Source organism: Puma concolor, chromosome A2 (assembly GCF_028749965.1).
Source record: "Puma concolor isolate L17-30 chromosome A2, mPumCon1.1.hap2, whole genome shotgun sequence".
Lineage (NCBI taxonomy): Eukaryota > Metazoa > Chordata > Mammalia > Carnivora > Felidae > Puma > Puma concolor.
In genome coordinates, this window is record NC_141668.1 from 114264746 (window position 1) to 114290756 (window position 26011).

The 26011-nt window shown below is 56.4% G+C and overlaps 1 protein-coding gene across 11 annotated transcripts in view; it reads right to left on the reverse strand.

Moving 5' to 3' along the window:
- The window catches only part of IQSEC1 (IQ motif and Sec7 domain ArfGEF 1), a 508671-nt gene that overhangs the window by 26947 nt on the left and 455713 nt on the right, over positions 1-26011 (reverse strand). For all 11 annotated transcript variants that reach the window (XM_086697311.1, XM_086697316.1, XM_086697317.1 and 8 more), the window contains 3 exons: positions 19346-19637; positions 13554-14803; positions 960-1121 (listed from right to left, as the gene is read on the reverse strand). In XM_086697311.1, coding sequence (XP_086553437.1) covers positions 960-1121; positions 13554-14797 — 1406 coding nt within the window. In that variant the 5' untranslated portion in view covers positions 14798-14803; positions 19346-19637. The remainder of the gene's footprint in view (positions 1-959; positions 1122-13553; positions 14804-19345; positions 19638-26011) is intronic.

The following is a 26011-nucleotide window of genomic DNA, read 5'->3' on the forward strand; positions in this document are numbered from 1 at the left end:
CCTTATTGCAGAGGTGCCTGGCCCCAGCAGGCCCGAGCCCGCCCCCCTTGCTTTGTTCTTTCATCCCGTAGGGCAGAGCTGGACGGATGCAGGGCGCTGCCCTTGTTACTAACGGTCCGCTCTTTACCCTGCTCTGATTTCTGCTCCTGGCCTACATCCTCTGTGCAGCTGCCTGGTCAGGAAAATCCTCAACGGGCTGGAGGTGCTCCCCAGGCCCTGAGCCACCCTATGCCATGCTATTCTGCAGCTTTGGCTCCTCCTCTGAGAGAGGGAGTTAGTGAGACCCGGCATCCCCTGACCCCTGCGTGAGGGGAAGACACAGGGCTTGTGCACAGTAACTGCACTACAACAGACCCAAGGGTCCAAGCGCAGGGTACCTGTCTACTCAGGGCAGTCTCAAGGAGGAATGGAGAGATTTGGGGTCCGAGCTTTTCAAACTGTCGGCAGTTTCCAGAGAGCTGGAAACCCGGCTTTCTGCAGAGTTCCAAGTAGCTGGGAGGGCTCTGGCTGTCAGCCATGGTTGGACTCTCACCCTGAGATCTCCCAGCCAGGAGAGGCAGGAAAGAGGCAGGGGAGGGAGGCACCGGGGGTCTCTCTGGGCTCCCCACCCCTCGCCCTGAGGGCGTGTTGGGACAGCTGGTAGCCAGGCTGGGGAAGGGAGCCCAGACCTCCAACCCCCCAGCCCTGCAGTGGCTCGGCTCTGCTGGAGAGGGATGGAGGTGCTGAGGGTGTGTGCCAGGGGGCCCGTGGGGTCCGTGTGTGACATACGGTGCCCGAGGGTGCAAGCACACACGTATGTGGCAGGGTGTGATGTATGAACCCGTGGGGGGCGTCCGTTTGTGTCTCAGAGCAATAAAGAGATAAGGGGAGGATTGGGTGTATGCTCCAGCAAGCAGGCGAATCTGATGCTGCGTGCGCCGCAGGTCCCTGCCCCCGCCCCCCCCAGCCGTGGAACTCACTCCAGCACATCTCGGTTGAACTGTTTCTGTCGGTTGCCCAGGAACTCGCCGATCATCTGCCTGCTGAGGCCCTTGCGCTGCAGCAGGAAGTGGGCCACCCCCACTGGCGTATCAGGCACAAAGCCACGTTCGATGAGGTACTGGACGCCCTTCTCAGGCTTCCTGGGGATGGGATGAGAGAAAGGCTTAGCCCTGGGTGTCCCAGCCCCTCCTGGCTTGCCTCTCTCCTCCTTGGGTACCGTAAGTGCCCTATCCTGTTCCGCCCGGAGCCCGCAATATGGGGGAACCCGGGAGTGCCCAGACTGTGCACCGGGCGTGGGCTGGGACTGGGCCACTGGCAGGAGTGTGGGCACCGGTGCTGGAGCAGGGACCCTCCCCACCCCCCTACCACTCTGCACTGCCCTGTACTTCACAGCCAGCAGACTGGAACCCCCTGCCCAGCATATGCTGGCCTGCCCTCCACCCACTGAGAGTAAACAGTCTCTAATAGGTGCTGAGCACTTACTCTGAACACCGATGTCCAAGCACCTACACATATTAACTTACTTCTCACACTCCCCCTGCCGGTTGGTACTCTTGTAACCTGGGCTGTTTAGGAGACTGACAGCCCTGTCACCTCACCAGGGGCCTCAACCACCCTTGTAAAGACTTCCTGAGTTTGAACAGAGTCAGGTGCCTGGAATGATCTGTGCGGTAAGCACCGTGGAAGGTTCTCGTGACTAGCTCCAACTTATGGGAGAGAAAGCAAAGATGCAGCACTGACCCCTCCTGGGCAAAGGGAGTTTCCGGGAAGGGCTGGGCTGGCCCTGCAGGGCTGAGTGTGTCCACCTGCACTGGGAGCCATGGGGCCCTGGTGGGCTGTGGTGGAGGGAGCCCCCTCAGGGGCTGGGCAGGAGGCCCAGGACAGGCTTGGCTGACCTCACAGGGTGGTGTGACGGGGCCGCATGTGTGACCCTCGGAAAGCAGGTGTCCTCTGACAACCCCCGAGCCTCAGACGGGCCCGAGGAGCTGTGGAACCGCTGTGGTGTACCTGGCACCGTGCAGGGGTGAGGTCAGCAGGGCTACCCGCTAACTGGGAGCCGTCCCCTCCCTTGCTCCAGCAGGTAGAGATCCGTGTACTGCTGTCCCCCAGGAGCCTGGAAGGTGAGAGCCAGTGTCCACCTGTCCCCGTAAACCATGCAGCTCCTGGCTGACGGCAGCATCCGGCAGATACTGTATTTCCACCTGCCAGCGAAAGCAAACTTCCTGCTGCAAGGTGACCTTGCTATTTTTACCCCAGGATGACCACACACCCTAACATCACCTTCAGGAGTTTTGGCAGGGAGCAGCTGCTGGCCAGCTGGGCCCAGCACAGAAGTGGTGACAGAGTAGCATTGCTCCCCCACCCCTGGTGGGACCCCACCTCCACCCCCTGCCACATACCCCATTCCTCCCCATGACTCTGGTGTATCCAACCTAGAACTGCTCCCGTCCCAGGCCTCCCCAGCCACTCAGCTGCTCATGCTGTGGTCAGGGCAGGCCATGCTCCCTCACAGCCCTGCTCCACGCCAGCCCCTACAGGACCCCAGCCCTGTGGCAAGGGGTCACCGCGGCAAGCCCGCAGATGGGCTTTCTTTAGCTCATGCGACATTAGTGGAAAGAATTCTAGTTAGTCGCCAGCATTTAGAAATTGGGAGAGCTCAACACAGAATCCAGATTTCTGGCTTCTCTTGAAAAATCAGGCCGTCTGGCACTCCTGGGCCTGTGCTCCTGTGTGGCAATGACTGGAGAGCTGGGCTGGACCTCCTCGCTCAGGCACCCTGCATCAGCCACCCACCCTGGGGCCTGCCTGGTCCCTCCCCTGAATCCCCAATATGGGGCCCAGATCCAGGCCCAGCCTGCCAACATCACACAGCATGTCAGACTTCCAAGATTTGGTCTCCTCTACCCGGGGAGGAGCAGAATGCAGAGGGAAAGCAGAATGCACTCTGGAGGGAGAGTCTTACAAGGGGCCAGGGGAATGCGGATTCTTCAAAGATTAAGGACAGAGAGTCTACTTTTCACTAGGCCCAGCTCAGGATGATAGCAGTGAACAGGGCTGGTCATGAATGAATGCCTAGCACAAAGGCAGGCTCTAACCCTTGGTCTCAAGGACAAAGGGACAGAATGATGGCAGGAGGGTGTAGGGAAGGTCTCCTGCGGGTGAATCAGAGGACTTCTCTGAGCAGGTGACATTGGGCACCTAAGTTATTAAGGAGCTTCCTAGGTGGAGGCAATAGTGCATGCAAAGGCCCTGAGGCAGCCATGGGTTTTGCAGGATTGAGGACCAGGAAGCTGCTTGAGGGTGGCTGAGAGTGGGGGTGTGAGGGGAGGGGCAGAAGAGCAGCACGGAGGGTGGGCCAGACTCCACAGCACTGTGCAGGCCACAGGGGGAATCTGGTTTTCCTCTGAGTGGGGTGAGAAGCCCCAGTATATTAAGAATAGGGCAATGATGGGATCTGATGTCCATGCTTGAGAAGCTCCCGCTGTCTGCTCTGTAAAGAGCCAGGCTAGGTCCAAAGTGGGAGCCCAGTGAGGAGGCTCCCACAGGCATCCAGACTACAGTGCAGGAGGTGGAGAGAGCAGCCAGTGTTCAGACACAGCTCAAGGGTAGAGATGACAATATTCGCTGGTGGATCTGACTTTGAACCCAACGGCCCCAGCTCCCAGTCTGAACCAAATGTGGGAGGGACTGATTCTACCTGGCAGGTTTCACAGTAATGTCGCAGTAGGAAGGAATCTGACTGGGCCTTGCGCAGGGACCAGGAGCTCGCTGAGCAACTGAGAGGGAAGATGTGGTGGCAGAAGGCATGGAAGGGAGCTGGGGTGGGGAGCGCGGGCCAGGCTGGGAGCTCCAGGGTCAGGATGAATGTGGCTATCCAAGGAAGCCTCTGGAGTGGCTGGGCCTGCAGCAACTTCCTTGACAGCACGTGGCCAGTGCACTGGATATCTGCTGCTGTGAGTCCCTTGCCTGTCAGGACTGTGCTGGCCCCACCCTCCCTGGCAGTGCAGTGAGGCCCCCAGCGTGCTCCTGGGGGCCCTGCCAGGCGGTGGTCCTGGATCCACCTGCTCCCTCACACTGTTCCATGCTGACTGGAAGGGCATGTGCCCACAGATCTTGCTAGGCGTCACACACAGTGACCTGCTGGGTGAAGGGGCACAGGCGGGATGAGTCATGAGTGCTGCCCTCCCACCTCCCCTTGTGGCAGTTAGGGGACCATATGACATGCTTTGGCCAATGCTCTTCCTATGGGAGCTGCATGATCCCTTATGGCGATGGCGCCTTCTCTTGCCACAGGGAACCGGGAAGGACACCCCCGCTGTCTTGTCCCTGAGAGACTTGATGAACAGAGCCCCTGGCCAACCTATGATGGATGCCAGCGTGCCAGAGAAATTAACCTGTGCCGTGCCAGCATGTCAGAGCCCACCCAGACTGGCCGAGGAGGGCTAGTCCGGCCGTGGAAACTGGGTCACAGAGCGTCCACCCAAGCGCAGACACGGTGGTGGGGCTCTGTCTCCCTCCCCACCTGTGGCTTTACATTCCCTTCCTACAAGGGTATCGTGGGACTCCCGTCTGGAACCCCAGGCTCTAAAGACTGAAGAGGTCACAGACTGGGGCTCACCTGGCTCCTGACCCTTAGGTCCGGCAAGGGTCTGGCCCACACAGAGCATGCCCATCAAAGGAGGCACAAAACGTGCCTTGGAGAAGGGATGCCTTAGCCTGGGTCACCAGGACCCTATTTTAAAACCTTTTCAGGGCCTCCTAACCCCTGCAGGACAAGATCCGGTGGACACTCTTCCCCTTGAGTCACTTCTTCATTCATTCCACAAACATTTACTGAGTACCTGCTCTGGGCCAGGGGCTGTGCTAGCATACCTGTGGTCCAAACAAAGTCCCCATCCTTGAAAAATGCCCTACCTGGAGCGCGATAAAGAAGGGAAACAACTCCCGGGATATAGAAATGCTCACAGCATAGGAGTCAAGGGCATGTCCTCTGGAGCCTGGAAGAGGGGGACCTGCTAGAAGGAGTGGCAGATGCAAAAGCCTTATGACTCGTAACTAAAAGGGGGCACAGAAAGGTCAAAGAACTTGGCTCTGGGTTACCAGGCGAGAGAAAGCATGTCGGGAGTGTCAACCCACTCCTCTGCTCCAAGAGGCCCCCCAAAGTTCCACTTCGCCCTCCCCACCATCACTGCTGCTGGAAATCCAGTCTATCCACCCGCTGAGCCGGCTTGCTTCTCCCAGGGCCCGGCGTCAATAGGTGCCGAGAGTGACAGCTATGCCATCCACACCTGACCTGCTGCTGCATTCTGGGCCCCACCAGAAAGGGCCCTCGAAAGGCATCAGCAGGACAGGCTGGAGCGGAAGAGTCCACAGCTTGGCCCTGCTGCCTGCCACCAGGCGGGGCTGGCTTTTCTCCACGTCAGCCGCTGATTCAGACTTGGCTGTGACAGGCGAGCACGCGCAGACCACACGCGTGACGTCTCTTACGTGCATCTCCCGTCGCAGGGCTGCGAGCAGCCGGCGGTGACGCCACGCTTGCGGGACTCCACTGAGGGCAGTTACGAGGCTGGGCACCGCACTTAGGGGTCACCCACTTACTGGAACGCGAAGCTAAGTGCTTTGCAGGCTCTTTTCCCAGCAGCGGTCTGCAGGGCCAACAATGGGCTTCCCCTGTCGTTTCTAGTTGCTGGAGCAGCTGAAGAGAAGTGGGAGTGGGCAGCTGTCCACACCTCCCGGCCCGGCGTCTAGGCCATTTGGATGGCCCTCGGATGTCCCACCCCACCCGCTCTTCCCCCTCACCCCGCGGGCTGACCTCACCCCCAGCCTGGCCAGTCAGAGCTCGGAACCTGCTGACCACAGCGAGCAGTGCGGTGTGAGCTGGCAGGAGCCAAAGAGAGAGGAGAATCTCTTTCCCCTGGGGTTGCCGTGAGGCTGGACCGTGAGCCCAGGACTTCTGGCAGGCCTCCCGCCCTGGTGGGGCAGAGGACGACTCTGGGGAAAACGGCTGAGAGTCGCCCAACGGCTTTTCAGGTCCAGAACCAGTAAGGCCTCTTTGCTTAAACCAGTTTGATTGGGTTCCTGCCACTTGGAATGGAGAATGGCCCTGACTCACGGACACCAAAGCAAAGGTCTGTTTGCCTACGGTACCCCGGGGATACTCTGCGGTCAGGAGGCCGCGCCATCCCCGTGACTGGTCTCAGCTGGCCACGGGGACAGGTTCGGTACTCAGACACCTCCTGCACACCTGTAAGCGCCCTCCGCTCTGGCAACGCAGGCTCAAATGCCTCCAGCGTCCTACCAGGAAGTGACCACCTGCCATCCGCTCGCATGCTTCCAGGACCGGCAAGCGCACCACCGCCTTTTCAGACTGTATTTCGTCCAGCTCTGATCTTTACGAAGTTCTTCCTGATGCCGGGAACCCAGGCTGAGTGGGGCTCGCACTTATTACAGAGAGAGGAGGAGGAAGTGCCCTCCAGCGTGGCTGTATGCCCTGTGGGGCCTGCTTTGCCACTGTTTTCTTGCCCGAGGGACTCAGCATAAGCCCCCCCATCCTCGGGACAGGGCTAGGGACCTCCAGGGCTGTGAGGGCAGCGAGGGCCATGGGCTGGATGGGTAGCTCATGTTCAGGGTAGTGGGACCCTGACCTTCCTCTTAGCAGCTCAAGGTGCTCCTAGATGAGCCAGTCATTTAAACTGTCAGCACTACCAGCAACGGTGAACAGCACACTGGAACCCTGCAGCACGTCCGGCTCTGTGGCCTCGGGCGAGAGCTGACTTCTCTGAGCCCCGGCTCCCCAGAGCCAAGCGTCACAGGTTCGCTGCGACAGTTCAGGGAGGTGATGCACACGAAGTGCTGTGCACGCTGCCTGGGACCTATACGTATACGGGCTGGCTGTCGTCGTGCTTAGCTTCATTAATCCCAAGAGACACGTCGCTCGTGAGGAGCACGTGGGTGGGGCTAGCAGATTGGAAGCCCGCCCCCAGCCCTGCTGCTTACTGAGAGAGCAGGACCCGGCTCTGCACCCTCGGAGCCCACTCCCCACGCAGGCAGAGTGCGGCTGAGCGCCCGTGGATGCAGGCAGGGTGAAATCTCAGAGCATCCCAGACTCCCGCCAGGGCTCTCCGCCTCTCGCAGCGGCTCCAGGGGGCAGCAGGCGTGCAGAAAGAACAGGCAGGGTGGCAGCTTGGCAGGCCCCAGGGGCCGGGCATGGGGTGGAGGGGAGGCCTGCCTCCAAGTGCCAGGCCCTGGGCTGGAAGGGACCTCAGAGGCCCCTGTCAACAGCTCCCAGCCCGAGCAAGAGTCGGGGCACACCAAGTCGTTGTTGAGGCCCTCCTTACATGCTCCTCAGAAGCCAGGCGCTCACTCCCTCACGAGGCCCCTGTTTTATCACAGGGCAGCTCTGGGGATGAGAACACTCAGAGGTGGGAGAGGTCTGGTCCACCTGTGACGAAGGCGGCCTCTGTACAGTCACCAGGGCTCTTGCCGGAGAGGGGCATGGCAGAGGGGAGACCAACACAGTGAGGCCTGTACCCGTGAGCATGTGTGTGGAGCACAGCAACAGGGGACCATATCAGGGCCATGGGGGTAGGGACTCCAGCTCCTGCCACGGTGATGGCCCAAGGACCACCACTGCTGGGCTGTGTGGCCTCCCGTGAGTGGCGTGGCTTCGCCTCCTGAACTCTCAGTTTACATCCACGGCCCGATGAGCTGGTGGGGGTGCACAGGGCTACACACATAGAAGTTCCCACACTGCATTCTAAGAGGATGCTATTCAGGAGCCGGGTGGTGGGGGGGTGTGAGTTCCAACCTGCCCCCCCGACTAGCGGTGTGACCTCAGGCAAGTGACCCTCTTGGAACCTCCGTTCACCCACCTGTACAGTGGGGTTGACAATAGAATCCCTTTCCCACAGAGGAACGGGATTTAAAACACGACAGGCGCATAGAAGAGTGTCTGGCCCATTCTAAGCACATGTCACTGTTAGCCACTGTCATTCTCTATGACTGCTCTGTCTACCAAACCTCCTGTTGGGTCCTCCTAAAGCCTGAGTTCCTAGAAGCCCCCTCCCCTTTGCTCTGGGCACAGGAGCCCCAGCTTCCACCCATAAGCACCTCCTTGATGGCAGCCTCCAGGCAAGGCTCTTGGTTCCACTATGTAATCATCACTAGACCCTGGGAGGCAGAGACCTTGTGCCCATTTTCCAGGTGTAGCCCGCAAGGCTCAGAGAGTGCAGGGAGTTGCCAAGTCCCTGCAGCTGGGATGTGGCAGAACTGGGGCTGAAACCCTCCCTCCTCTAGCTCCTGGACCCCCATCCTCCCTCCAGTGCTGTGAGCTGAATGAGTGGCCCGGGGCTTGCGAAGGGCAGGTGCTCGGAGGAACAGCTGGATGTCAGGCAGACTGCTGCCTCCTCCAGGATGCCCCTCCGGCCAAGTGGCCTCGCGTTCCAGGGTCTCTTCCTCCCCGACCACGGGCTCACTTGCCCACTTTGGGTGCATCATTCAGATCCGCCATGTACCCCTTTGGGGGGCTGGGGTTCTGTGTCGGGAAAGCTTACTACTGGGAGGGGGTGGGCCTGGGGCAGTCAGGGGTATGGGCAAGGGTCGGGGGCTGGGAGACAAGTGACCCACAGGGAGAGAGGGGAGCAGAGGCAGGCAGTGGTGAAGAGGAACCTTCTGGGGAGGAACCCCAGCCTTGGGCTGCTCAGTGTCCACTAGCATCTTCTGCCCTCCCTCAGCTGGCAGCTCCAGGGAAAACTGGTCACATTGCTGGGAGGCTCCGTGGTGGGGGGGGGGGGTATGCCAGTGGGCATATATCTGTGGAAGGGCCTTATGAGCTGAAAAGCTCAATCTGTGTAAGAAAGGTGTTCAACTGTTTAAATAACACGATTTTGGAAAAGTGGTTTCTCCAATACGACAACCTCTGGAGGTAGGAAACAGAGGCTCGGCGGCGGTGAAGGCTGAGAGGGAGGAAGCCCAGTGCTCCGTAACACACTCTCACAGCCCTGGAGCCTCCCTGGTGGGCAAGAGGAATGCTTCACATGGAGGCCATGGGCTCCTGCCATTGGGGGCCAGCCCCACTGCCCTCCCCCACACCCCGCATGGACAGAGACTTGCTGCTGACTGTCCCTCAGCGCTCTAGAGCGGGGCTGTCCACAAGCACGTTCTGCGGGGACAGAACTGTCCTAGATCTGTGCTTCCAGGCACATAGCCACGTGTGGTTAGTGAGCTGCACCGTGGCCAGCGCACCAGAGGGACTGGATTCATGTTAAATTTTAGTTAACTTTAATTTCAATCGCCACCAGTGGCCGGACCTCAATGCTGTTAAAGCACAAGTTCCCCCAAATTATTCTCTGAGTTGAAGGCAATGCTGGTGAAAATTCAGCCAGGATCGCTCATGGGTCTTAATGTGAGACTCCCAAAATTCACATCGAAGAGTACCTGCCCAAAATAGCCGAGACAATTTTTAAAAAGAACCAGAGAGGGGTTTTGTCCTAACAAGAAAAAAACCCATGAAACCCAAAGTCTGATGCTTGCACAGAAATGGACAGGTCCTCTAACCATGAACGCGGATTTTTTCTGTTCCCTGATCTGTTCCAGGCCCCTAAAACACTGCCTGGTATAAGTAGCAGGTGCTCAATGAATATCTGTTGAATGAGTGAAAAGATCATGAGTGAAAATATCAACAGATATCAAATATCTGTTGAATGAGTGAAAAGATTCATGTAGGAATTAGATGGAACTTGAAGTCAATGGAGAAGGGACAGACTGTTCAATAAATTGCTTGGAAACAACTGGCTAATCTATACAGAATAATAATAGGGCGCGCTGGGGTGGCTCAGTCCATTGAGCGTCCTACTCTTGATTTCAGCTCAGGTCATGATCCCAGGGTCATGGGATTGATCTCTGCATCAGGCTCTGCACTGAACGTGGAACCTGCTTGGGATTCTCTCTCTCTCTCTCTCTCTCTCTCTCTCTCTCTCTCTCTCTCTCCCTCTGCCCCTCTACCTTGCATATGTGCGTGTGCTCTCTCTTAAAAAAAAAAAAAAAATTGGACCCCTCACCTTGCATGGTTCCCTGAAACAAATTTCAGCTTAAAGTCCTAAAGGGCATACAAATATCCTGAAGAAAATATTTTAAAACTATATTTATGATGCAGGGCAAAGCCCCTTTTAAAATAAAACATGAAAAGCCAAAGAAATGAAACAATACTCGTTAATTTAGCTAATTAAAATTAAAACCTTCCTGTACAGCACACTGGATTGTATATTTGCAAGTTGCTAAGAGAGTAGATCTTAAACGTTCTCATCACAAGAAAAAAGTTGTAACTATGTGTGGTGAGGGATGTTAACGCATTGTGGTCATTTTGCAATATACGTAAAAATCGAAATCATTACATTGTGCATCTGAAACTGATGTTATATGTCAATTTATCTCAATTTAAGAAACACAAAAAATAAAAAAAAAACTTTTGTTAGATGAAAGAGCACAAAGTTAAAAGACAGAACCGAGAACCACTGAACTGCACACTTTTTATAAGGGTGAATTTTATGGTGTGTGAATTATATCTCAAAAGAAAAATTAGAAAGAGGACAAGTGACAGAAAATGTTTGTAATTACAAAGGATCAGTATCCATGATAAATAAAGAACTACTAGTAAATCAACATGACAAAAACTGAGCAAAAAACATGAACTAGAGTGTATTATGCTAAGCAACATAAGTCAGGCAGAGAAAGACAGATGTCGTATGATTTCACTCATATGTGTAAGAAACACAACAGATGAACACAGGGGAAGAGAAGGAAAAATAAGATAAAAACAGAGAGGGACGCAAACCATAAGAGACTCTTAAATACAGAGAACAAACTGAGGGTTGCTGTGGGGTGTGTGTGTTGGGGGGATGGGCTAAATGGGTGATGGGCATTAGGGAGGGCACTTGCTGGGATGAGCACTGGGTGTCATAGTTAAGTGATGAATCACTGGGTTCTACTTCTGAAAGCAATACTACACTGTGTGTTAAACAACTTGAATTTAAATAAATACATATAAAAAATATATATGAACTGGGGGCACCCAGCTAGTTTAGCAGAGCATGCAACTCTTGATCTCGGGGTTCTAAGTTTGAGCCCCATGTTGGGTGTAAAGATTACTTAAAAAAAATCTAAAAAAAAATATATAAACTGGCATTTTATAGAAGAGAAAATACAAATGGCTAAGACACATACAGATGCAAAGCTAGAAAACGCAAACTAAAACGACCAAGAGAGAATTATTTCTACCCTCTGATTGGGGGTGGGGAGACAACACGGACTGTTGCCAAGCATGCGGGAGCAAGATGACCTTTCGGATCCAGCAGCAGAGAGAGGAAATGGGCAGAGCCCCCTTTTAAAGAGTAAGTTGGCAGCTCCTATTTCAATGGAGAACGTTCCTACCTAAGCCCCCATGATACCGCTTTTAGCTAGCTTCCCTGCAGACGCCCTTGGGAGTGTATGCTAAGAACAGATCCACACTCCTCGTCATAGGTGGTTGGTAATCATGAAGAAGAAGTAGGAACGACTGGCCGGATCGGTGATGTGAATAGCCACACCAGGACCCACTACACAGCAGTGAGCAGGAGGGAGGTGGCCATGCACACGGACGGGGGAGATCTCCCAACAGCAAGCTGTGCGGCGATATCCTAGTAGAGGACGTCCACAACTCCAGGCCCCAGATGATGTCAGGAAGGCCGCAGCAACTGTGGCTAACACTTGGATACGACTTACTCTGTGCCAGGCGCTGCTCCGAGCACTTTACACACCCGCTCGCGTACAACTCACACCCTGCGAGGTGGATGCTACTGGGCCCAGCCCCACCGTACAGAAGAGAGGCCAGTCTGAGCCCGGGCAGGCTGTCTGCAGTTCCTAAGAGCACACACACCCACTCACGGAATAAAGATCTGGGGGGAGAGGCTCCGAAATGACAAGAGCCAAAGGGAATGCTATCCTAACTGGAAGGCTTTCATTTTCCGTCGTGAACATATTCCCGTGCCGCACACATAACTCAAAACAGAGCTAATCTACACAGACCAACACTGGTCGGTTGAGGGACTTTCTTCTGCACTCCACCTGCTGATGCAGCTCGGACCCCCACCCTCAGGACGTCTCTGGCAGTTTGCCAGTCCAAGAGGTCGGCTTGGACACTAGGCGAGCCCCAGGTCATTCCAGCCTCCCCCAGGAGGGCACGGGCCTGGGTCTGGGAGCTGGCCTGTGCCCAGGAGCAGGTGGGAACGCATTTTCCGGACAGAGCTCAGGGTGGGCTCAGCAGGATATGGCCCTCCCTGCTAGTGTGCTGCTCCAGCCATGGTTCGTGCAGTGGTGAGGCTGTCCTCACGTGCCGCGAGCCACGGGCTGATGGGAGTCTCAGGAGAGAGCACCCTGGCAGATATGAGGTGTCTGAGACTCTTAGTTCTTAGCTGAGTGAGGACCAGTGACCCAGAGACCTCTGGCTGCTCCCATGTAAATGTCCCGTTCCTTACACCCACCCTGTGGGTCGAGGCCTACTGAACCCCCAAGACAGAGCAGCACTTCCATTTGTGCCAGGGATGGCTCAAAAGTGGCCCCAAGTCTCCCTAAATCTAGAAGAGGGCACAGGGAAGAGTAGAGGGCATGAGTCCATAACCACCGGGCAGTCTGGCCACATCCCCAAGTTGGAGAGGTCAGTGCCAGGCTGACGTCTGATGACCCCCAATCCCAGAGGCCCCGGGGCTGGAAACGATGTGAAATATGAGGTTGAATAACCAGAGCCTGCCAGCGTCTCCTCCTAGGGAGTAGTCACAGCTCCCCTCCCCTTCCGCTTGCTATTTTTGGCCGGGCTAAGAATAGCCTGCTTTAAATACCCTTCTCCCTCCTTAAATCTGCTCTCAGGACTGCCCCCACAGCACCTTTCTAGAACTCCTGGCGGGTAGTGGCCACTCAACAGACCCAATTCACACATCTCCCACAGGACCTTGCTGAGATTTCTGCTAGAACCGGGTTTATCTGTGTCCTTCCTCCCCGACGCACGCCTCCGAGCCCAGCCTGCACCTGCCCTGGGAGATCTTGCTCAGACACGGACACCATCATGCCCTCGCCCAAAGACCTTCGTGTCCCTCGTCACCCAGAGAATAAAATCCAACCCCCCGAGCCTGGTATTCATGGCCAGGTGCAGCGTTTCACAGCACATCAGCCTGTACGTTCATGTTTCCAGAGAACCTACTGTATGCTGGGGGCTGTTCTAGGTGCCAACAGGGCCCTGAACTCCTGTCCCCATGTTGCTCTATCAGAGAAACCCTTCATTTGGCTGCGGCTCTGCCTGTGAGCCTCTGTTCTCCCCACGACAGGGTCCTTGGGGGCCGGGGGTGGGGGGGCCGGGCCCACCGCTCACCGGGCACCAGTCTCCTCTATGACAGCATCGGCTATGCCAGGTGCTGCTGTAGGTGCCATTAGCGCAGTGTCACGGCCTCACGCGTGCTCATTTTTAAACCACAGGTGTGTGCAAAGGCCCCGGGGCACGAGAGGAAGGCCTGCCCCACGCTCCCGCGGGGCTGGCAGGCACTCACTTGTTGAAGAGATTGAGGCCAATGCGATAGTGCCTCTTGCGGATGACGTCGTTGCTGAAGGCCGGGGAGTCCCAGCTGTTGCGGGTCTCCTTGTGGTAGGTCTGCTTGCTGAGCGTCTGCTCCCGCAGGCTGTCACGGGACGACGATTCAGAGCTGCAGTTGATGGTGTCGTTGGAGTTGGACGTGCTGTTGATGCTGTCGTTGTCCCCGTCCGAGTAGTCAGACTCGGACCTGCTCTGCCTGTTGGCCGAGCCGTTGATGGCCAGGTGGCTGTCCAGGGGCCGGGGGGGCCGGGGCCGCAACTCGGGCTCCTCCCGGGGAAGGCTCTTCGGGGGGCAGCCCAGGGGGCCGTGCTTGGGGCTGCCCTGTGGCCCGCCCAGGCCGCGTTCGTAGGCACTCTGCCTCTTGAGTGAGCCGCGGTCTGAGCGGTCGCTGAGGTCCACGGAGCTGTCGCTGGGCGGCTCGATGGTGAGCAGCGGGAGGTGCTCCACGCGCAGCCGCTGCTCTTGCCGCTCGAGCGACGGTGTGCTCCGGCAGCTCGTGTCCGTGTCCCCCTTGTCGTCTTTGTGGGCCAGCGCCCAGTAGTCCTGCGAGGCGCCCCCGGCTCGCAGCCGCGGGTCCGACTCGGCGCTGGGCGGCCGGTGCCCGGCCTGTGAGAGGGGCAGTGGGGGCGACAGCTCCTCCTCATCGATGTACAGGGTGACATCGCTGTACGAGGCTGTCATCTCGTCCAGTTTGTGGTGGTCAGCGCCGTGCAGGGCCGGCTTGGGCTCGGCATCCCGGGCCCGCCCCGTGTCGGCAGGGGGCGCCTCCCCCGAGTGCAGGCTGCGGCAGTGGAGGGCGTCGTCGATGGACTCTGCCAGTGATTTCACCTGCCGGGAGAAGGCGTCCTCCAGCTCCGTGATGGCGTCCGCGAAGTCGCTGGATGGGGCGGGAGACTTGAGGGCGGGCGGCTCGCCGAGGTCGCCGCGCTCCGACGGCACCAGGGCCCCCAGCTGTGAGCCATCGTCCGTCACCGAGACCTGCTTCCCCTCGAAGTAGGAGCTGTGCACCTTCTCAGGACCCTCGAAGGAGAACTGCATCCTCATGTTGGACAGCACGATCCGGCGCGACATGCGGTTCTCCGACATGGAGCTGCGCAGGCGCTCGAAGTTCTTGTTCATCTGGTACTGGCGGAAGGCCGTCTGGATGGTGCGGGCCGCATGGCGCGTCACAAGGCGGCCTCCATACTTGCGTTCTAGCATCTCCACCTGGGAGGGGAGAGGACAGGACAGTGAGGACAGCCCCGCGTGCTGGCACAGCGCCTTGCCCACCCATGCTCCTGCTGGCGCCCAGCCCCGTGGCAGCACCATGTGGAGAGAGAGGCCTGGGCACATCCCAAAGTTGGTTCCGGCAACCACGGAGGCGAGCTGGTGAAGGTGGGCAAAACGGGGGTTCCCAGGCCAAATAAAATGGAGCAGCACCACGTGAACGCAAGATGTTCCCTGCGGGACTTCTCAGAACCTTTAAAAGGTGGCGAGTTCCCAAATTTCTTTGGCCACAGAAACCTTTGGCCCTAGTGCATCTTGCGGGCCTGTGGTTTAACGAAACTTGGGAGATGCTGGGAGACGTGAAGGCAGCCCCTGCAGAGAGGAGGGACCCATGGCACGAGAAGGTTAAGAGACCCGCCAAAGATGTCAGTGAGATCCTGGACGCTGAGCAGGGGCTGCAGGCTTTTGGCCTTATTTCTTCTCTACAGCAGACAATGTGCTCTTACTAGCTGGGGGCAGGTGTGTGTGTGTGTGTGTGTGTGTGTGTGTGTGACTGAGCTTCAGGGAGACCTGAGAGAATCACCTTACTGAGGCACAGACTTCGAGGCCAGATGCCCACGCTGCAATCCCACCCTGCCCTCGTTAGCTGTGTTACTCTGCATAAGCCTTGAAGCCGTGCCCTTCCCCAGTTTCCGCATCTATAAAGTAGGGGACAGACTCAGACCCACGTTGTAGGATCACGGCGAGCACCTGATGACATAGATGCTAGAAGGCCCTTGACGGCATTCCTGGAAGGTGTTTACAATTTAGGGGGTCCCCAAGCCCCCTCACTAGACAGATGGGGAAGCTAAGGCCCAGAGAAGACACTGAGCACATGGCTGGAGGCCTCCAGACTCCAGAGCGAGTCCGGAACCATGTGTCCTGCTCATCCCTCTCCTTGATGAGGCACAGAGACGGGGCAAGGCGGCAGGCAGGTAGCACTGCCTGGGACTCCCCCATGTGACCCACGAGCCTCCCAAAGCCCCGAGGCTCATGCCAGCGCTCGGTGACCAAGGACAGCCCAAGGGCTGCTCCCCGCGCCTTGTTCCTGAGTAGGAGCCCGCTCTGTAGGAATCAAAGAGAACTCAAGACAAGGAACTGGTTTCTCAGCCAAGCCAGGGCTTTTGGGGTGCTGGGCACAGGGGGTACCTGATGTGGGGCCAAGAGAGGTCTCAGGTCCTCAGGAGTGAGGCACATGTGCACCACACCCTGCTTGTCTAGACCCCACCTGCCTACTCTGTGCCCGGTATCACACCAAAGCTGGTGGCAGAGAGAGATAAGGTCCCTGCCCTCAAGAAGCAAACAGCCTGTCCAGGGGAACAGACACACACGCACCTAACTGAAATAGAACCAGACACTCAGCAAATCCAGGCTATGGCCCGAGTCAGGGGAGAGGGTCACTCAGAGCCGCGGTGGGGTGGGCTGGGAACAGAGGGCTTGGAGCTTCACGCACATCAGTGCAGGTCCTGGACCCCTCACTTCCTGGCTCTGGGATGTCAGCTCCCCCCAAAAACCGAACGTGCCAGCTCTCTGGGGCCCACAGGCAAGGGAGCAGCAGGCTGGGCAGAGCGGCTCCCTTCAGAGGAGAGGAGCGTGGAGTGTGTGTGTGTGTGTGGTGGGGGGGTGGATCAAAATGACTTTTCTGGGCCCAGAGTCAGCCAGGGTGGGTCTGTTTTTTCTCCTGCCCTGAAGTTACTGAACACCATCCAAAGAGATGACCTCACTTCCACATCTGTAAGCAGACTTTGTTTTCTTGGGGTTTTGAGTGGGGCTGTGAAAGCCAATGGAGCCGATAAAGGGCCCAAGGCTGAGCTCTAGGGAGCCGTCTCTTCTCCGCCGTCCATGGCTTGTGTTGTGGGTCCCCTCATGTCACCTTTGGGGGTGGGGTCACGATGGCAGTGCCACCAGCTCAGATCCAGGGTTCACTTCAGGGCTCTCTCTCCCCTGCTGACTTTGGACCTCAGAATCCAAGTAGCAACCCTGCTTGCCTGAGACCGGCTCCCCAGATCTGGGGGAGGGGTCAGGGGAAAGAAGAGGGACTTTGGGAAGGCAGAAATGGGCTCTGTTTTTGTCATCAAAGCCCCTCTCGGTCCAGGACACATGCTGGCCCAGGCCTGCTCTTACGCATTGCCTAGACTCCCCCAGTCATTCTTCCGTCTGGGCCAGAACTGACTCAAGGCCCAGTCTGAAAGTTTATTGGGGTACAGGGGAGGGAATCCAATCTGTACGTGCTCACCTGCTATACATCACCCTCGCCCAATACTCACATGACATCCAGTCTGCAGAGGGGCTCTGGGACTCCCCACTTCTCGGAGGACAGAGGCTCTGGGAGGTGAGGTGGAGCTGACCCGTAGCGGGGGCTCTCCCGGCAAGCCCTCACTCTCCCTTTAAAAGGACACTTCTCAACATTGGGGGAGGGATGGGGAACAGAGAGGAAACGCCCTTCCACAAAGCAGACCTACCACCTCTTGATGACTCAGGACTCTTGTTCTCATTGATAGGAAACCGCCAGAAGGTACAGAGGCCCTGAAGCCAGAGGGCTCCCTTCACTAAGCGGGACTCCGTGTTACCCTATTTCCCTACCCTACCCTACCCTGCTTCCATCCGGTAGCTCCCATGTAATCTGTCCTATTCCCACTCTAGCTAGGATTGCCAGGAAGTCAACAGCTCAGACACCCTCTCACCTTTCCACCACCTCTTCCTTGCCATCCTTTCTACCACTGCTGTTCTGCCTCAGGGCCTTTGCGCCTGCAGTTACCGCTTCCTGGAAGGCCCCTTCCTCAGACACTCCATTCTAATGCCAGCCTGGGGAGGCCTTCCTCACCACCCTTATCCAATGCTGGCGCCTCCCACAGTCACTCCATTTCTTCCCCCTATTTTATAATCTCTGGGGTTTGTATCACGTTCCGGAATTAAACTGTCTTTATTGCTAACTTGTCTGCGGATCCATCTTCTGGACCACAGTGTCAGCTCAAGAGCTGGGGCCTCGCCCTGTCCACTGTCGACTTCCCAGCACCCAGCACGGTGTGTGGCACACGATGGGCTTTTGGTTAACATGCGTGAGATGAAAATGAACAGCCATGGCCACGGTAAGACCAGATGAAGCAGACGATTATTTATTTCCACGGGCCTCTCTTAGGTCTTCAACTTCCTTACTTCTACTTCAATGGTTCTGTTGGGGGTCTTTTACTATCAACTGTTTCTGATCCACTTTGGATCTGGGTGGAACTGATAAACGGAACGGAGGTGGTCCTCCCCTGTTGTGGGCCTGGCTACGGGGCCAAGTGACACAGGGGATGGGGGGCTATTTGCTAACAGGCCCTGGCCACTGGCCAGGCTCCCTGTCTCCCAACTCACAGGCAGAAGGCTGAAGAGAACGAGGGCTGAGCAAGTAGGACTGTCCAAAGCCACAGGGTGGAACCGAGAACAGGGAGAGGAGGGGCCTGTAGGGGATTCTGGGGGTGGGGGATAGGGAAGATCCGCCCTGGGCAGTACCTGCATTGCTCCTCCGAGCCAGTTGCCACACCGGGCCCAGACCTCTGCTCTGTAAAAGACACGTGGGAAGACTAGGAGGCAAATGGAGGGCAGCAAGGCGAGGGGTCGATGTGGCCACCCAGGACTCACCAGGAGATGGCCCAAGGAACTCCCAGAAGCTAGGGGAAGCCGGCCAGACAAGTTGGGCCTTGCACATTTGCACAGCTGCTTGCTGCAGCCTCGGGTTCTTGCCATCAGTTTCACACGAGAATTCTTATTAAAGTACCTACTACGTGCCTGCTCTTGAAGCGAGAGCTCTCTGGCCCTGGCCCCCGCCCACCACCCAGCCAGGACAGGCCTCTCCCCTCGACCCCAAGCAGCTGTCTTTACTTCTCCCTGGAGCCCAGCCACGGGGGCGGGCCGTGCGCCCACCTCATTCTGCACACAGGTGCCAACCTCACGGTGGGTCTGGGCCAAGGCCCCTGCCTTGGGAGGAAGTGAGCCCTCAGTGAGGTCGTTTCCCACGAGAACACAGAGTTGTAAACCGAAAGGGATATAATAAGCAACCTCGCCCGCTGGCTGTGGATGGGCTTGGTGTTCTTTTCAGAGCCTGTGCTATTTATGTTGTAAACTGACCTCCCGCCCTTCTCCGCAGGGACTCCTCCCCAGGGCTACCTAAGGTTCAGCCCTCTCCTGGGACCGCAAACCCTCAGTGTCTGGCCACCTAACCTGTGTGCATGGCCATGAGGACTGTGAGTGGGGGAGAGGCGAAGTCCTGACACTCCAGTGCCCTCACTCTGAGAGCCTCCACGGGTCGGGAGGAGCAGGAAGGGCAGCCTGGGCCGACGCAAAGGTCACAGTCGTAGCGCGCGTGCGCATAACCATGCTTCCATCTGTGGGAGAGCACAGGACGCCGGTGTCCGAGAGCCGAGACTCCTGCTGCCCAAGGCAGTCCCAGCAAAGGGCCGCGCGTCGTCCTCCAGGCAGAGCAGCCCGGCTGCCTGTCCCTGCGTGGTGGGTCCCGCCTACCTGCTTGTCCTGCAGGTCCGAGGAGAGCTCATAGCTCTCAGAGAGTGACCGCGAGCGCTTGATGGCCTCCTCCTCGGCCTGCTTGCGCAGGATGGAGGTCGAGTGCTGCAGCTTGGGCCTCCGTGTGCGCTGCTGTTGCCCCGGCGGGCCCGCGTACAGCCCATAGGCTCCCACCGACGTGTGCTCGTAGTGGTCCGGGCTCAGGCTGGAACCGGGCGCTAGGGGGCCCTGGTAGGCCGACGGGCTGTCCAGGGACGTGCCGGTCTCGCTGCTGGGGGCCTCGCCCTCCACGCTGCAGGGGACAGAGAGAGGAGAGAGGCCTCCTGTGAGTGGGAGACAAGACCCCAGGGCCTGACAGGGAGCCAGGAGCTGAGAGGGGGCTGCAGCCAAGGGGCAGCCCCCTGCGTCCCCTGCAACACCGTTTAAGCATCCAACACACTTTACTGATTGATTTTGCTTATTGTCCATCTCCTACGTGAGCGTGTCAGCTCGTGAGGACAGAGGTTTGACCCACTACACGCAGTGATGAACCCCAGTGCCCAGAGTGGGGCCTGGCACACAGTAGGTGGTCAGTGAATATTTACTGACCCCCTAAATGACTCCGGTCACCTTCTCTGCCTCAATCCCACCACATGGATTGAGTCAACTAAGGATTTTTGTACTTTTTGTTCTTATTTTTTTAAATAAAAATTAACAAAAGTGACTCTTCTCTCCACACCTACTTGGGCATCAGGCACTGTAACATTTGTTATGGGCTGAATCGTGTTCCCGCCCAGAATTTATATCTTGAAGTCCTAACCCCAGCACTTGAGAATGTGTGTTAAGAGACGGGATCTTCAAAGAGGTAGTTAAGTTACAGTGAGGTCTATTAGGGTCCTAATCCAACACGACTGGTGTCCTTCTCAGAGGAGATTAGGAGCCAGACACGCACAGAGGGACAACCATGTGAGGACACAAGGAGAAGGTGGCCACCAAGGAGAGAGACCTTAATGACACTAACATACAGGACTTCCGGCCTCCCTCCGGAACAGTGAGAAAACAAATGTTACCATTTATTTATAAATACCAGTCTGTGGTTGTTATGGCAAGCTTGGAAATGAATACAGTGTCATACATATATTTTCTCTAAATCTTTTTTTTTTAATTTTTTTTAATGTGTTTATTTATTTTTGAGACACAGAGAAACAGAGCATGAGCAGGGGAGGGGCAGAGAGAGAGAGAGACACAGAATCTGAAGCAGGCTCCAGGCTCTGAGCTGCCAGCACAGAGCCCGACGCGGGGCTCGAACTCACAGACTGTGAGATCGTGACCTGAGCTGAAGTTGGACGGTTAACCAACTGAACCACCCAGGCGCCCCATATTTTTTCTAAATCTTAAAACCAGTCTGCAAAGAATTATTAACTCACCGTTTCCAGGTGGGGAAACTGAGGCCCACAGAAGTACGGGTACCTGCCTGTGGTTGCACAGGTAGTGAGTGGGTGAGTCCGGGGGTCAGCACCCAAGTTGGCTGGATTCCAAGCCCGGGCATACCCCTCCACCTCACCACCCCTCATCCCTCTCAACATTCCAAGCACCAGACTGTGGGGACAGAGAGGGAGTGGCTCATCCCAAATTCGTGAACTCAGAAAACAGACATTGGTTCCTTCTGCAGACTACCTTTCAGCATAGGACAAGGAGACAAGGTTGTTTCTCACACGGCTTCCGGTAGCCTCTCTGGTCAAGCCTTGCCATTTCCCTGTCCCTGCAAGACATCAGTCAACCTTTGAAGGCTCTCTGATCCCTGGGTCCAGGGCAGGGGTCTCTCTGGAAGGGGCCCAGCAGAGAGAAGGGAATACAGCACCCCCTCTCAGGCTGCAGTCCTTCCTCAGGGATCCTGTCTTCAGACCAAAGGGAGCACCCCACACGCAACATCCCTGGGACCAAATGGTCTTCCCCTGCCCAGCTCTGCTACATTGTCCCCACACATCACAGGGCCTGGCAGGGCTCCCTGCCAGTATAGAAGGTTCACGGACTCCTGGGGGTGACAGACTCGGAGTAGGGGCAGAGGGAAACAGCCTGCCCTTTGGTTCCAGTTCTGCCCCGAGCCAGGGATGGGCTGCAAATCCCTGCACTTGCTTTCCAACTTGTAGGTCAAGAATAGTACAGGACTTCCGCTCCACCAACTGGCTCTGGCCTCCGGGGACATGCGGTGGGTGTCCTGTGACAAAGGACATCCCATCCTGCTCCCCAGAGGCTAAAGTGTGGCAAAGGTCCTTCCTTGGGGAAGAGGTCTGGGTACTTTGCCTTGATGTTGCTGTAAATCAGGGAGGGTCATCCTTCACTTCCAGGCCTGCCTCCCCATCCATTATCAACGTGGATGGACTAGACCCTCTTAAGGTATCAGAGGAATATCACCCTTCAAGACTCCTGACGTCACAGTTACCCAACGGCTGTTTCCTCTGGGCCCCATTTGTGTGCACTGGGTGGGGGAGAAGGGTGGGATCTAACAAAAGTTAAAATTCCCCTATTCTATTGACATAGCTTTGAACAGTGCCTCACAATAAATACTCGGTGCCTTGATCAATAGTTGCATGGAAGAGAGAAGGAATCCCCCTATTAGACTCGTAGGTGGTCGATCTCCAGCTTATAAGCGAGCAAGCCTATCCACGGACAGATGAGCCAGAGCGCCTGCCTTTGCTCTGGCCCCCACACGCCTCCCTGCCTTGCCCTTTTCGTGCAGCCTCCGAGCGCCTCGCAAGGAAGTATTTCTACACATACATCCCCCCTACTGGAAATGCTTCATTCGGGGGCAGAGTCTGTTTTTCCGAGCAAGAGGCTGACAGGAGACAAAATCTCATCCTCGAGGACAAGCAGCCGGAGCCCTGCTTATAAGGTTTTAAAACAGTCTCACAACCCCGGGTTTCCAGAAACACGGGGAGACCGAAGGGGCGGGCTCTCTGCAGGTCCCCAGAGCAGGAAGCCCTTCTGTGTCTCACGGTGGCTCCGTCAGGGAGGGGTGGGCCTTGACACGCCCCAGGATAAGGCAGTGGCCACCTCTCGTGTCTGCGGGGGATTCAACCCTTTCCCTGGGCCTTGCTCACCGGGCCTCAAAGCAACGGTGAACAGGCAAAGGGGCATTCTTCCTGGCAGCAGTGGCGATGAGTCTGTGAATGTGAGAGGCTGTCTTCATTCCCCGGTTGGCTGTGGTTTGGGGCCGAGGAAAGAGAAGCAGGCGACAAGCCTCTGGACTCAAGGGCCGTATGTGGCTCAGTAGCCGGGGAAGGGCCTGGCTGCCTTGAAGGCTGGGGGCGGGGGCAGGGGCAGGATGTCTGTGAGTGGTGACCTGACAGGGATGCGGCACTTCCTGGGGCTATGCCAGCCCAGGATCCTTGCTCTGGGCATTACCTGGCTCCCAACTGTCTTAAGGCAGCAGGTTCCAGAACATGCTCAGGAGAGAGGGCCAAGCCTCCCCTCACAGCCAAGGGAAGGGGTCTGACGGTCACTCGCAGCCTTTCTCTTCACCATGAGGCAGCTGCAGCCTCCCCCCCATCAGCCCTACCTTCCATACACACCCAGGCTCTGCTCCCTTCTCAGCAGATGGTCCAGGCCACCATCACTGCTCCCTGGATTATCACAACAGCCTCCTCGGTGGTCTCCCTGCCTCTCTTCTCCCCATGGCTGCCACAGTGACTCTGATAAAACATAAGATCAAGTGCTTCCCTTGGTCCCCATTACACTTAGAAGACGCTGTCCTTGCAATGTCCTTGAAGGCCTGACCTCAGCTGCTCTCATCTTAGCTCCTCTCCTTGCTCATTCTGACTTCCTGATTCATGGACTTCCTCTCTGCTCAAAGGGGTCAGGTATCCTCCTGCCTCAGGGCCTTTGCACTGGCTGTTCTCTCTGCCTGGAACACTCTCCCCCAGATCTCTGCTAGCACCAGATTTAAAAATCATAGCTCTCTCTCCACTCCCACCCCCAGATTACTGGCCCTTTCTTCTCTTTTGTTTTTTCCTTTGGTGACAATCATTACTTCAAAACACACTGTATAATGCATTTATCTTGTTTTTTGGTTTGTTGTCTGTCTCGGACATCAGTGTATAAGCTGTAAGAGAGTGGGGACAATTTGTCTGTTTTGCTTGCTCATGTTCCCCAAATGCCAACCCACGTGCCCAGGTAACAGTGCTCAGTAAATACTTCCCAAAGGAGAGAAGGCATTTCCCCATGCCTGCTGGGAGCCAGGTCCTGGAACATAGTTTCTCACATCATTCCTGCCAGACATCCTGGGTGCCCCAAACCAAACTCATGCTCTTTCTCCACCGTCACACAGTGACACGAGTCAGGGTCCTGGGTGTCGTCATCACGTCAGGCCCTCCCCCACAGCCAACCCCCACCCCCGCCCCATTCAATCTGTCACCAAGTCCTGCTGAATCTACCTGAATGGTATCCTCTCGACTCGTGCAATGTGGCAATGCTTCCACGGCACCAAAATCAAAACCAACCTCAGACCATCCTGGTAAGAAAAGAATTGGCCAGGCCATCCTACCGCAACCAGCATGGCCCCACAACCGACAATGTCCTCTGATACATAAGTGAGCACTGCGTGAAAGTACGTCTGCAGCTCAAGAACCCACCCTGAGCCCGAGGACGATCAGAAGCCACACACTACTCGACACGAAAAGAGACTCCTTTCTTAATCTGAGCCGAACAGCTGGTGAACAGAAAGGTAACTTTTTTTCAAGTGAAAATGCCCCATGGTGACGAGTGTGGCCAATAGCCACTCTCAGAACGTCTAAGTTGGTATAAGTTTTTCAGAGTGCTAGATGGAAACAGCTATCAAATTCCACTTGACCATCCTCTGTTGGCACCTGTAAAGCTACTTTACTTATAGCAATGCCCTGAAACTCACGGGCCCCTCGGTTCTGGTTAGTACTCAGCTCTACCCCTAGTTCCTTCCTGGGGGAGGAGGAGGGTTGTCCAGTGTGAACAGAACAGTCATCCTCTCCCTCCCCACAGCAGGTTGCCCTAGGGACGGAGACCTTTGCTTTATATGATGGCCACACTTGACACAGCAGGGATTTGGGGGTCAGGGAACCATCAGGCCCAGCCCCTGGCCTCCATCCTCTGCTGCCCCAACCCCCTCTTCCCTCCCCTGCCTCTTGCACCAGCAGCCCACCCTGCACACCATTTCTTTGCCACGGTGATTTCTGCACCAGAGCACAACATCTCACCACCCAGGTCAGCTGCCTTTGGGAAGCTTCTGCTACAACCTGCGTCCATCAGCCAGGCCTGAACACCCTGGAGTGGGTCCTCAACTGCACAATGGCATCCGGGATCTCTCCTAGACAGCTGGGTCATATGCAAATCAAGGAGTGGGGCTGGAACCTATTCCAAGTGGCTGACAGTCCCTGGCAGTTTAGAATTTCTGGAACATTCTACGACAGTTAGGAGGCTGCTGCCTAGCACTCTCAGAAGGTGCTCCTGGTCTGGTAATCCCTCTCCTAGAGATTCACGCTAAGGAAATGAGCGAATCTGCAAAGCGGTAAATGCAAGGAATTTCACTGCAGTGCTGTTTCTAATTATAAAAGTTTGGAAATAATCTAAATGCCCGTCAACAAGGGATTGATTTAAATTACTTATATATCCATATAATGGAAACAATGTCAAGCTCTGGGGAAGATTCTGGTTTGATGGCTGTTCTTATGAAAAAAGACAAGGTTTGTCTGGCCGACCATGAGCTTAACATGAGCTGATGCAGTGACACAGCTGGGAAGCCAGTCGCTAACATGAATATAAAGCCAGAAGCAAAAGCAGCCTGGCTGTCCACTACAGGTGTCAGATCACAGCAGAGGACCGCGTCTGGGCACAAACCGCTTCTCCTCGTTTGTCTGTGGCAGACATTGCTAATTGATCACAGATTCCCTCCTGCAGATCTCCTGATGCCTGACCCCAGCTGGCTCGTGGCAAAACTCTATTTGCCAACCCCAAATTACGGTATGCTGGGAATAAAACTCCAGGTCTAGGAACCACCTCTCACAAAGAGCTGGGACTGGTTGGCAGGAGAAAAGCAGCCAGAGGGGAGGGATGATGCCTAGCATTAAGCCTCCGACAGGCTGACAAGAGAAGGATGGAACAGATGTCTGCAGACAGAACTACGGCCGAGGTTGTCCTCCCTGAGAAAGTATGTGCTCATGTGGTTAGCGCTGCTTAGGAAGTGATGAGCTCTCTGTCACAGGAGGTGTGCAAGCTGCAGGTCAGATACCTGTCAGGGATCTAGCAAAAGGACTCCTCTACAGGCTAGAATCTGCTACGGACTGTCTGAATCTGCACCCCCCACCCCATGCATCCCCGCTGCCCTTCACTTGCATTCCTCTGCCTCTGAGGGGCCACACTCTGGTCCAACTCAAATCCCACTTCCCGCACGAGGCTACCCCCAGCTAGTGAAACCCCCCATTCCCACACTCTGTCATGGTGTAGATTACCTGGAGAAAGAGAGAATGTGAGGGGTGGACCCCACCCCACCGGGAGTCCCGTTCCATGAGGGATTGGTCCCTGGAAGACCTGGCCTCCAGCAAAGACCGGGACCCGAGACGAGCTCCTTTCCGACAGAAAGCTCCACATGGGCACAATGGGGCTCCAGAGGTGAGCTGGCCCGGCACAGCTAGCCAGCTGATAGCTGGAGCTGCACAC